At 54.2% G+C, this 11918-nt stretch overlaps 1 protein-coding gene across 4 annotated transcripts in view; it reads right to left on the reverse strand.

Moving 5' to 3' along the window:
• Positions 1 to 11918, reverse strand: part of EPS15L1 (epidermal growth factor receptor pathway substrate 15 like 1) — a 92634-nt gene that overhangs the window by 42141 nt on the left and 38575 nt on the right. For all 4 annotated transcript variants that reach the window (XM_077777056.1, XM_077777055.1, XM_077777054.1 and 1 more), the window contains exons 9-13: positions 10002 to 10235; positions 5101 to 5258; positions 1696 to 1852; positions 1174 to 1259; positions 265 to 337 (exon numbers count right to left, since the gene is read on the reverse strand). In XM_077777056.1, the coding sequence (XP_077633182.1) occupies positions 265 to 337; positions 1174 to 1259; positions 1696 to 1852; positions 5101 to 5258; positions 10002 to 10235 (708 nt within the window). The remainder of the gene's footprint in view (positions 1 to 264; positions 338 to 1173; positions 1260 to 1695; positions 1853 to 5100; positions 5259 to 10001; positions 10236 to 11918) is intronic.

An 11918-nucleotide genomic window follows, 5' to 3' on the forward strand; every position in this document is an offset into this window, starting at 1 on the left:
ACCGAATGTGCTAAAAACCAAAAAACTGTTTGCTCTAAAATAGCAAATTTTGTTATGTGAATTATACAGCTCAATTGAACAAAAAAAAAAAAAGAAGAAAGATACAAACCAACCAACCCACCCCTGTCTGTGGTTATAAGAAACTTAAAAACCTTACTTGCAAGCCAAGGGCGGGGCTACCTCTCCCTTGTCCCGCCCCCATTGACCGGAGTGCCCGGCCTGCACAGGACACACACCACCTGCCCAGGGTGAGCCCGTTCTCACCTGTACTTCGTTGGTTTTCTGTCTGATTGCCTCTTCCTTTTCCCTAATGTCCTGTTCCAGGGCGTACTTCTCCCTGGGCATTGAAAAAGAATTCGGGAAGGCACGGGTGAAGGAGGGCATGACTGCAGCCCTGGTGTCTTCTCTCCGTGCCAACTTCTCAGCACCACTTCCGTCTGTGCCCACGGAACCCAGCTCGGCTGGTCCCCAGGAGTGACCCTCAGCAATCATGCCCTCTGCATCATCCCCTCCCTTCATCTAATCTGTGGCTATGATGAGGCAGTGCTCCCAATGAGGCCAGTAGAGCCCCTCAGGCAGAGGGAAGAGGAAGTCAGAGCGACGTCTAAGGTAAGGAGGACTCAATGACCCTCACTGACTCTGCCCATGGAGGGCCAGACACTTTCTGGGCCCTTCTCCCTCCTCTAGAATTAACTGGAGGGAGAATGCTGCTTTGAAGAGGATCCCAGAAGCATATAGAAGTGGATGCATCTCTTTATGCCAGACTCTGAGAGGGCAGATACCCCATCCAAAGCCCTTGTTTATGGGTGGGAAACTTGAGGCAGCAGGCACAGAGAGGAGCCAGAGACCTGGACACGAGGCCTCTCTCAGTTTAGCTGTCAGTCCTAAGCCCTTAACTTGCCCTTGGAGGTTGAGGGGGAACAAGGGGATCCCGAGGGCGGGGGCAGGGCCTGTGGCTGCCAAGCAACAACCTGCCTGGGCTCCCACAGCCCACACGGACTCCGACTGAGGACGCCATCACTCGAGCTCATTGAATCAATTCAGGAACTCGGGGGAATGTGCATCACTTCATTTCTGCCGCACACGCTTGGGACGGTCGACCTACTTGTGGAAACGAGCTGGGACAGGGCCCGTGGAAGGTTCAGATTCTGAGGGGAAGGAGCTTTAACACACCTTTGTAACTGGGCAATCTCTTGACTGATATCATCAAGCTCCTTCACGCCAGTGAATTCCCCTGATCCAAGAGAACCTGAACCATCCTGGAACCAAATTCAGACACAGGATTAAAAATGGACAAGTTGGGGGCGCCTGCCTGCCTCAGTCTATGACACATGTGACTCTTCAGCTCGGGGTTGTGAGCTTGAGCCCCACATTGGATGTAGAGATTAAGTAAAACTAAAACCTTAAGAAAAAAAATCGACAAGCTGACCTCACGACCCAGCAGGTCCTAGCGGGAGGGATACAATCGTGCTATCTCCAGTTCACTGGGGGCGGTACCAGAAGTGCTGGCACCCAGCTGCAAAACTGTCCCAGTGGCCCAGCCCCACCCCCCAGCCCCTGGGGAAGGCTAGGGCCACCAGAAGGTAGGCTACAAGAGCAGAGCACTGGCCTGCTCACATGGGTCACGGCCGCCACCTGGTGGCAGGCTGCGGGAAGCCACGCGAACGTGACCGGGATGTGGCCAGCAGTACTCACCTGGATGGGAGTGCCTCTCTCCGAGGGCGGGATCATGTCCGGTGAGAGGACCTGAGGGGGGTCGATGCCTTTACTGACCTTCTGCTGAATGAAGTACATGGCTAATGCAAACTGGTCTTTACTTAACTTCCCCGTTTGCCTCGTATCAGCCAAGGCCCTGGGAGAAACGGGATGCTAATTAGACCTCAGGGAAGAGAATTCGGCCCTGCCTGGAAAGCACAAATCACAAGAGCCTGTCCACTTAAAAAACGAACAGTGACTGTACAAACAGCGGGGCACAGCGGCAACCCCTTTCCTGCTGAACATCCCCTCAAGGACAGCAGTCTCACCCAGGCACCGGGCCCAGCAGCGGGTTATGGAGAGGCTGTCAGCACAGGAAGGGGGGGCCCCGCCCCAAACCCCAGCCCACAGTCCAAGGCGGTGGGCCTTTGGGGAGCCCTCAGCAGCAAGGACCAGAAACGCAGTGGGTTCTTTACAGCATGTGTGCGGCAGAGCTGCTCTGGGGGAAATGAAAGCTGGGCCGGAGCGTGTGCCCACGGACCTATAGCAGGTTCCTGCAGCTCCAGGTTACCTGAGCACCTGAGCTGCTGGTGTTCAATGGGGACGACAGCAGCAGCATTTTGGGCCATCGTCACGAGGAGCCGGGGCCTGGACAGCCACACATGGCCATGCTGCACAGGACGGTCCTCACTGCTAAGGGGCCCTGCTCATGTGGCCTTTGGGCACCTGGTCAATGGCAAGGCAGCTCCCAGGCCAGCGGCACACTGAGCTCCCGCAAACCCTGGGGGAGAAGCTCCCAACCAGTCCGACAGCGGAGGAGCCGGACGCTACGGGAAGGAAGGCCTCACGCAGTAGGACGAGGCCTCTGCATCTGCAAACATGCCCCACCCTGGCCGCTGCACGGGTGGTCCCACCGCTCGAGGTGACTGCAGAGCAGTGACACCAGAGCAGCAAAGTGGCTGGACATGGTGAGCAGACTCAGGGCCAAACAGCCAATGAATGGGGCCTCAGGGGGAACAGAGAACCCACTGAGTATCGCTGGCACGAGCTGCTTTAAAACTGTCTTCAGGGGCGCCTGGGTGGCTTAGTCGGTTAAGCGTCCGACTTTCGCTTAGGTCATGATCTCGCGGTTCGTGGGTTCGGGCCCCGCGTCGGGCTCTGTGCTGACTGCCAGCTCAGAGCCTGGAGCCTATTTCAGAGTCTGTGTCTCCCTCTCTCTCTGACCCTCCCCTGCTCACGCTGTCTCTCTCTCTCTCTCTCTCCTAGAAATAAATAAAACATTAAAAAAAATTTGTAAAAAAAAAAAACTGTCTTCATTTTTGTCGCAGTTTGAGGGCGCGGTGAGAGGATTCTGCCTGTAGGGGTCGGTCCTGCGGCTCGCCAGGCCCACAGCCGCTCCTGGGCTGAGGCCTCTTCTCTCCGGCCCTCTCCTGCTCCCGGGGCTCTGGGGGAGTGTGGGCTTGGAGGCCAGCACGCAGGGGGCCCGGCCAGCCACCGGCAGGGGAGGCCCACGCGCACCTTCCGGCTCCATCCTCATTTCCTCCCTGCCGGCCCTCTGGGCACGTTCTCTGCGCTCCCCCTGACCCCCCGCAGACAAATCCGGACTGGCGTTCTACTCTCCCAGCGGTTATTCTAGAGCTTGCTCCTTCTGTCTTTTCCCTTTGCTCCTTACACACAATGCTTTCTGCGGTCCCCCCTTTAATCCAAGCGTTTTCATGGTTTCACTGTGTGCTCACATGTCATCGGGTCGTTGGCGAGTGGAGGTATTGTCCCTATGCTACGATCAGGGCGCCACATCGCTGCCTCTGAATCACATGCACGTCCACTTCAGGGTGATAAAGGAGACACGCATTTTATCGGTTTCTAGAAGGGGGCACCGGATCTAAAGGGGCTCAGAAGAAAAGGATTGCCCTGACCTGTCGGAAGCAGCCGGCCTCCCCTAGCTGTTTTGGTGACTGACTCTGGGTGTCACACGCTCCTGAAGAGACAGCCTGTTTTCTCAGGCTGGGGCCTCCCCTCACAACGTGGACACCTATGAATTATCGCCAAGGGCAGCTATTTCCGCAAGCTGCTGAGTAACACGCTGTCACTGCCCTTCTGCTGGGAATTTACCCAAGGGATACAGAAGTGCTGATACAGAAGTGCATAGGGGCACGTGTACCCAGTGTTCACAGCAGCGCTTTCAACAACAGCCAAATCATAGAAAGAGCCCAAATGTCCATCAACTGATGAACGGATCAAGAAGATGTGTGGTTTATACATACAATGGAGTACTACTTGGCGATGAGAAACAATCCTGCCACTTGCAACAATGTGGATGGAACTGGAGGGTATTAGGCTGAGTGAAAGAAGTCGGTCAGAGAAAGACAGATACCGTAGGTTTTCACTCCTATGTGGAACAGAGGACCATGGGGGAAGGAAAAGGGAAAAAATAGTTTCAAACAGAGAAGGAGGCAAACCCATAAGATACTTAAATACAGAGAACAAACTGAGGGTTGATGGGAGGACAGGAGAGAGGGGAAAATGGGTGATGGGCAGTGAGGAGGGCACTTGTGGGGATGAGCACTGGGTGCTGTATGTAAGCAATGAACCACGGGAATCGACCCCCAAAAGCAAGAACGGTATATATGCTATATGTTAACTAACTTGACAATATATTATATTAATAAAAGAAAATGAAAATAAACGTCACTGCTCTTACTTGGATGGGTTCATGTCTCCAGAATTATATGGAAATTTCCTCCCTGTGACTCCCAAGTGAAGCCCCTCAGCCCTGAGGACACTTAGAAAGTGACTTTCGGCACCGGCCAGCTACAGAAGGAGCGGTCCAGCGCTGTGGAGACTACTCGGGCGTGCCCTGAAGGGAAGTGGGGGTGCGGCAAACCCCAGGGCTGGGCCTCAGGTGCAGACCTGTTGACCACTCACCCCCCAGATGGGAGCGGAGTCTCTGGCCTTCACAGGCCTCCTCAGGGAGGCGACTGCAGGGCGGCTTTGCTGGAGCCCCTGCAGACACACCGCACACTCGCCCCTGCGGGGCGGGCCAAGTGTCTGCACCCCGACCCGCTGCGGCAAGGGTGGGGCCTCCTGCTAGAACCAGCAAGAACTCACCCCACACACTCAGGCAAACAGCCCCAGAGCTTTCCAGAGGGACTAAACAGGCAGAGTGAATGGACATGCCCAGGACACGGGGGAAGCGCCCTCACACTCGGACCTCACTCAGACCCCGTCAGCCTGCGGAGGATTAAGTAATACGCAGAGGCGGAGGCCCTGACCCCCAGGCCCTGAAGGCCACCCGCCCTTCCTTCAGCACAAGCCTCGTTTCCCTCAGGCCCCTCAGAGCCGCCATGGCCATTACCTCTACGCAGGAGGCCCAGAGGGAGCAGATGTCCAGCTACCCATCCTTACCATATGTGTGCTAGAAGGTTCTGGGTGAGGCCCGAGTGCATGAAGATCTCCTTCACCTCCTGGCCACTCACGTAGCCATCCAGGTCCAGGTCGGTCTTCAGGAATATCTCGTCAAATCGCATCTTATCTGCAACTGGCACCACCCAGCTCACCGTCGGCTGAAAGGGGTTTCAAAACTATTAGTCCAGAGTTTCTAGACTCTAAATCATAAACACACGCTATTAAAGCACTTTCACACGCTCCTGATGGAAAGGGTATGAAAGCACTTTTCCGTGCATTTGGGCAACACGATTGCATGAAACGAGAGGGCAGACAGGAGCCCCGTTCTCTAAACAGGGAAACTGAAGCAGAGAGCAGTGAACACCAACTCAGTCAGTCTCGCCTGGTGGCCGACGGGCACCGCTCCTGCTCCATCACAGCACCCCTTTCCCCTTGTATTTAGAGGGAGGTAAAGACCCAGCAGGTCCAAAGGGGCTCGAAGGGAAGTCATTGACCTCCTTCCAGGAGAGGACTTCAAGTGCACCAGGCAAGACCCTCCTGATGGTCCTCGTTAGAAGGGTAGCCTCCTGAGAACCAGTCTCCTGGCCTCTCATTTTCTGCCTGCAAACACTTCTCTGCAGCTGCCAGAATTATTCTCAATGCCCACAGTTCAGGATCTTGGACTCTAACCTTTGTCCCTGACCCCATTCCCCGTGACCCAGCCATCTCCCCGTGAGGTGTCGGCGCACACCCAGCACTGATGGGCAGGTGCTCAGGGCCCCCGAGCACTGGTGGAGGAGCCCGGGCCCCTGACGAGCATGCCTTCCACACGCAAGGCCCCATCACCCTCAAGGGTGCTGCACAGGCAGACAGAGCTGAGGATCTGAGAGCCCAGAGCAGGGTCATGTCTGCAGCCACGGGGCTTGGCCAGCCGCTGCACGGGGACCCCTCACACCTCACACTGCCTGCTCAAGTCTCCGTGAGAAAGGCAAATGCCACTGAGGGTTCACCAGGGCCCACGCACCTCCTAATTCAGAGGCATCAGCGCCCCTTCACCTGCTAAGTCTGGACCCGTCACCTCTGACCTCCGGTGTGCTCACTGAACAAGTCCACGGCGCCTGTCTGGTTTCCTAGAGATGGTTTTCCTCATCTGTGTCTTCTGAACAGGTCTCCCTCATTATCCCAATACAGTGGGATCCCGACACAAGCCCCAAGAATCCAGAGAGCAAGGTGGGAGGCAAGGGACACCATGTTACCCATATCATTTCGGTCTCAGGATTTGGGAAAGGGAGTGGCATGATTTAGTCCACCACGGATTTATCAGAATCTATGGGCCAAGTTCAAACAGCAAGTGCTCAGGCAGCAAGAGTTCAGAGACCTGCATTTTATACGTCTCAGTTTGTGAGCTTTGTAAGCCACCTCAGAGGAAGCATGAAGGCACACGTAAGGGCCTCCAGCGAAGAAACACCTCGCTGTCTTTAAGTCCAGTGTCTGGAGCGAGCTAAGCCTCGGATGCCAAGAAACCCAGAGAGGATTTAACAGTGGGTCGGGCAGGCTAAGCTGAGGGCGGCAGCAGTCTCTGTGCTCTACAGGTCCCAAGAGATTACAACTCTGGATGACAGAAGTCCTAACGTTAAGTGTGGCAGCGGCAAAACTCCGAAGCCCAGATGGTTACAAATCCAGCATTTTCCTCGGAGCTGGGCCTCCCAGAAGGGGCTGGTTTGGCAGCCGAAGGCCCCCAGTAAATGGGAATAGACCCTGGTGGCTGGAAGTGCCTGCACCCGGCAGCCAGCTGTGAGGACAGGACCTGGTGGCACTAGTCTGGCAGTGAGATAAGTGGAAGTGGGGGGACAGCAAGGTGACTGCGGGTCCCCAGAACTGCTCGATCTCATGTCTGTGATCCCACCAGCACCCCCATCCTTAGGGAAGGGGACACACCCTCTTTCCCCCACCCCCACCCTGATCAGAGGTCCCTGGTAAAACAGGTCTAGTTGGAATCGGCAGCAGGCTCCCAGGACCTGGGGAGAGTCACCAGATCACCATGGATTGGGGTTACAAGGCCAGTCAATCCGCACCTGTCAGCAACTCTGGCCCCACCTGCTTCCTTGTCAGTAAAACGAATCACCACCAACCTAACCTCGTAATTAGTAAGACCTCTTGGCAAGAATGTTGCAGACATAGGGCGCTAGGTCATCCTGGGAAACAATGGCTCGTGCAGGTCCAAGTTACCAGCCTCAGCTCCCTCTCTGGCTCCACCCCCACCCTTCTTCCTGTTTCTACAGGTTCCCACTTGAGAGCCTCCGCATATGCTAGGCCTCTGACTCTTTGTCATCCAGGGATCAGCTCAGGCATCACACCTCATCGGTGACTTTCCAGCCGACCCCACCCACAGGAGCACGCCCTCTCCTGCACCCCAGGTACCTCTAGGCCAGGCCCTGTGCTCTGTCTCACAGCTATCTGACCTTCCTTAGTTTATTGTTATGCTTATTGTTTATCTCCCCACGGAGGGCAGAGGCTAGTCCCACGGTCACTGCGCATCCCCAGGAAGTGCTGGGCAGGGCTCGTGGGGGCTAAGTGGACGATGCCCACATGGCACCATCTGGGCGCTGGCCTTGTTAACAGACAGCCACATAAGACTCACCAACCTGGGTGAAGCCCGTCACCATGCCTCTCCCCGCAGCTGCCACTGTGACGGGAGTGTGTGAGCCCCACCCCCCACCGACCACGCCACCTCGGCCCTCTCTGAGGGGACCCCTACTCTACGGTGCAACAAGCTCCTGGAAAATGAGCCACTAATGCCCAGCCACCATCACCAGACAGAATATTCAGTTTTACAATGATGTCACCTGCAAAAGTAATCACTGTCTGATCATCTCTTTCTGTAGCGTTAAGTGCCTGACAGTGCAGGGTTTTTACTGTGATTTAAGCCTGTCACCAAGCTTCTGACCGTTGAGGCACCCGTTTAAAAAGAATCCATGTCAGATAAACACACCGCCAGCCACACAGCTAGGCAGCGCCAGGCCAGCCCACGACGGTCCCCACCAAAAAGCCCCGGGGGACCTAAGTAACCAGCGCCCGAGTGACCCTGCTTTTCCCTTCCCCTGCTTGCATTCCCACTCTCATGTTTTAGATTCACCCATGAAGAGCGAACCCGAGAAACCCTAGGCCCCCACCCTTGACCCCAAAAGAGGCAGAGTCCCGTGCCCGACCTCACGCTCTCTCTAGCCGTGACCTTGCGGTGGTGGCCCTGGGTGTGACGCACACTCTGCAGGACCTGTAATAAGTCGTCTTTTTTCAAATTTTCCTGATGGTTGTTGCAAAATGTAGGCGCACTCTGCAACCCTATCAAGAACCACAAAGTCACCTCCTCCGGTCGGGAAGTGTCCGTGGGGGCTCCCACCGGTAACGGGGGCCCGGTGAGCGCCATGGGCGGGGCCAGCCGACAGCGTCACTGACTGACAGGCTGAGGCCAACACAAGCTTCTACTTTGATCGTTCGCATGTGAACTTGCGTGGTGGCACTGCTTGCCCTCTCTGTGTCACCTTCGCTGGAGGCAGACAGTGAGGATGCCTCAGGAGGGCCCACGGCCCCGTTCTTCCATGTGTCACATCAGCTCAGAGGTGCCTTCTATAAAAGAGCACCCGGCGGCGTGCCGCATTTGCCAGAACAAGACACATCTGTTTGATGTAGAAGATGCTGCCCCCACTGGTACGCAGAGCCCCCATGCTGTCCTCCCAACAGGAGATGGATGCCTCCACTGCTCACTGGATGTTCAACATGTTTACTGAACATCAAAGTACTTGTGACTGTTCCAACGCTGAGATTATAACCAAGAACTGACTGTTCTCGTGAAGCTAAGGTGGGGTGGGGGTGGGGAGGAGACTGAGGATACACAATTAATTACATGACAAGCCAGACGTGGGAAATCTACACCGCAGGATGGACAGAGCCCTGGGTACGCCGGCTGTGGTCATGCCAGGGCCCCTGAGAAGGTGCCCCGTAAGCAGGGGCCTCACAAAGCAGAGGGCTGGGGTATGATCGGGGAACGCACCCACCCAGCAGAGGACCTGTCTGACGCAAGGGGCACAGAGACAGGAGGAGAGCGTCCAGAGGTGACAGCAAGCTGAGGGTGTCTGAGGAAGGGCAGTATTTGTGTGCAAATGAACAGGAAACTTAATTCTGCATCCCTGTTGCTACAGCCTGAACGTTTGTGCCCCAAGCCCTCCCCAGCGCTCGTGTGTTAAGTCTCTAACCCCATGTGAGGGTATTAGGAAGTAGGGCCCTTGAAAGATGATTAGATCATGGTGCTGGAGCCCCACGAATGGGATCACGGCCTTCACAGAAAGGACCCCAGAGAGCCCCTTTGCCCTTCCCACCATGTGAGAACACAGCGAGAAAAGTCCATCTGTGAACCCTAACTGGACTCTCTCATCAGACACCGAATCTGCCGGTGCTTGGATCTTGGACTTCTTAGGCTCCAGACTTTCTGTGAGAAGTAGAGATCTGTCATAGTCACTTATTCTATGGTATTCCATTACACTGCAACAGACTAGCATACCAATCAGAAACATTGTTTTAAATAATGTGACCCCAGCGGGGCGCATCCCTCAGGGGCTCAGTTGTTTGAGCCTCTGACTCTAGACTTCAGCTCAGATCATGATCTCAGGGTTGTGGGATCAAGCCCCATATTGGGCTCGGTGCTGAGTGTGGCCTGCTTAAGAGTCTCTCTCTCTCTCTCTCTGCCCCTCTCCCCGCCTCGTGCATGCTCTCTCTAAAATTAAAAAAAAAATACTAATAAATAATAAAAAATAAAAGGTATAACAGTTAAAAATGTAATCACCAAGGTTACCTTCCGGGGGTTGCAAAGTACTTGCTGGGCCTCTCCCCATGCCAACGGCTGCTCTGAGAAGCAGACACTGTACCTGGGTTTGCTTGATGCTGTGCTTGGGGGACAAGCTGCCCGTGCTGTTCAGGCTGCTGACGCTGCCGTGGGAAGGTGTGGAGCGGAGGCTGTCTTTTGGTGGGGGGCTGGCGGGCAGGACGGGCACTGCTCCTGGGAACACCGGCTTCTTTCTCTTGGAAGGTGGGATGAGGGAGGGGGGCAGGACAGAGGGCACAGGCTCCTTCTCAAGGGCTCGGTACACCAAGTGCATTGCCTGGGAACGCAAAAGAGAGTTACATTTGGGCGGCTGGGCATAGGCCTGCTCTTTCCGGGGCTTCAGTGATGTGACCCTGACAGCTCCCTCTGCGGTCACTCCAAGCCGGACAGGGTGAAAAATAAACCTTTTCTGATGAGTTACCTTCCAGTGCATAATTTTTCCAAGGGGTGTTCAATCCCACAAGACTAACATGAGCACAAAAGGAGTTCAATCATGCTGGACTCCACACATGTCCCTTGACCCCACACATGTCCCCTGACCACACAGGAGGCCACCAGCTCCAGGGCTGAGGACTCCACAGGTACCGGGATTTAGAAGTCTAAAGACACTGCGATGTGTGCGCTCCGGTTTCAGGCAGGCAGAGAAAAGACTCTTTCTCTAAAACAAAGATTGAAGCCCGTTCTAAACCGTAACCAAACCAAACCAAAATCGCAGCCCTTCTCCCTTAAAAATATCCCTTATTACTTGCAATACAGACCAGATCACTAACATAGGTAAGATTTACCGTCCCCTAAAAACGCTACAAAGGGACACCTGGGGGGCTCAGTCAGTTGAGCGTCCAACTCGGGTTCAGCTTAGGTCATGATCTTCGGGTCGTGGGACAGAGCCCCTGTTTTAAGATTCTCTCTCTCTCTCCACCCACTGACCTGCCCCCATGAACACAATTTTATTATCTAAAATAAAAATTTTAAAATTTTAACAGAAATTTTTAAAAAGCGCTACAAAATGTTAAACCCAGCTAGTGATGAAAAGAAACCCAAATGACATGATTGTAAGTCCTATTTATAGAATTACATAAATCCTGGCTGAAATGATGGGAAATAACAAAAACAGAACAAAAATGGACACCCAGGGCTCCCAAGGCAGTGGGAGGAGGGGCAGGCGTGCGGGCTCACTCTGGGCCAATCATCCCATTCCTGGGCATTACCCCAAGGGATGGTACATGATACAAACACCTCAAGTCAAATGTGGTCAGAAGAGATATAAAAAATAAGTAATAAGGGGGGGCACGTGGGTGGCTCAGTTGGTTGGGCAGCAAACTTCGGCTCAGGTCGTGATCTCACAGCTTGTGAGTTCGAGCCCTACATCAGGCTCTATGCTGACAGCTCAGAGAGAGCCTAGAGCCTGCTTCAGATTCTGTGTGTGTTGTGTGTCTCTCTCTGCTCCACCCTGCTTATGCTGTCTCTCAAAAATAAATAAACATTTTTAAAATTTTTAAAAAAATAAGTAATAAGGCACTGGGGGAAGGGGAAGCTAGTGTTTGCTTGGGGACAGAGTTTCCGATTTGAAGGATGAAGGGTCCCAGAGATGGGTGGTGGTGACGGATGCATAGCAGTGAAAGTATGAAATGTGTGTGAAAGTATTAATGGCACTGAATCACACATTTAAAAATGGTTAGGATGGTAAATTTACATTATATATATTTTACCACAATAAAAAAAGTAAGAAAAACGCATTTCCAGTAAAAAGAACAGGATGGGGGCGCCTGGGTGGCTTAGTCAGTTAAGCGTCCGACTTTCGCTTGGGTCATGATCTCGCGGTTTGTGGGTTCAAGCCCCGCATCGGGCTCTGTGCTGACTGCCAGCTCAGAGCCTGGAGCCTATTTCGGAGTCTGTGTCTCCCTCTTTCTCTGACCCTCCCCTGCTCATGCTGTCTCTCTCTCTCCTAGAAATAATAAAA

The sequence above is a fragment of the Crocuta crocuta genome, unplaced genomic scaffold (assembly GCF_008692635.1).
Source record: "Crocuta crocuta isolate KB4526 unplaced genomic scaffold, BGI_CrCroc_1.0 scaffold77, whole genome shotgun sequence".
Classification (NCBI taxonomy): Eukaryota; Metazoa; Chordata; class Mammalia; order Carnivora; family Hyaenidae; genus Crocuta; species Crocuta crocuta.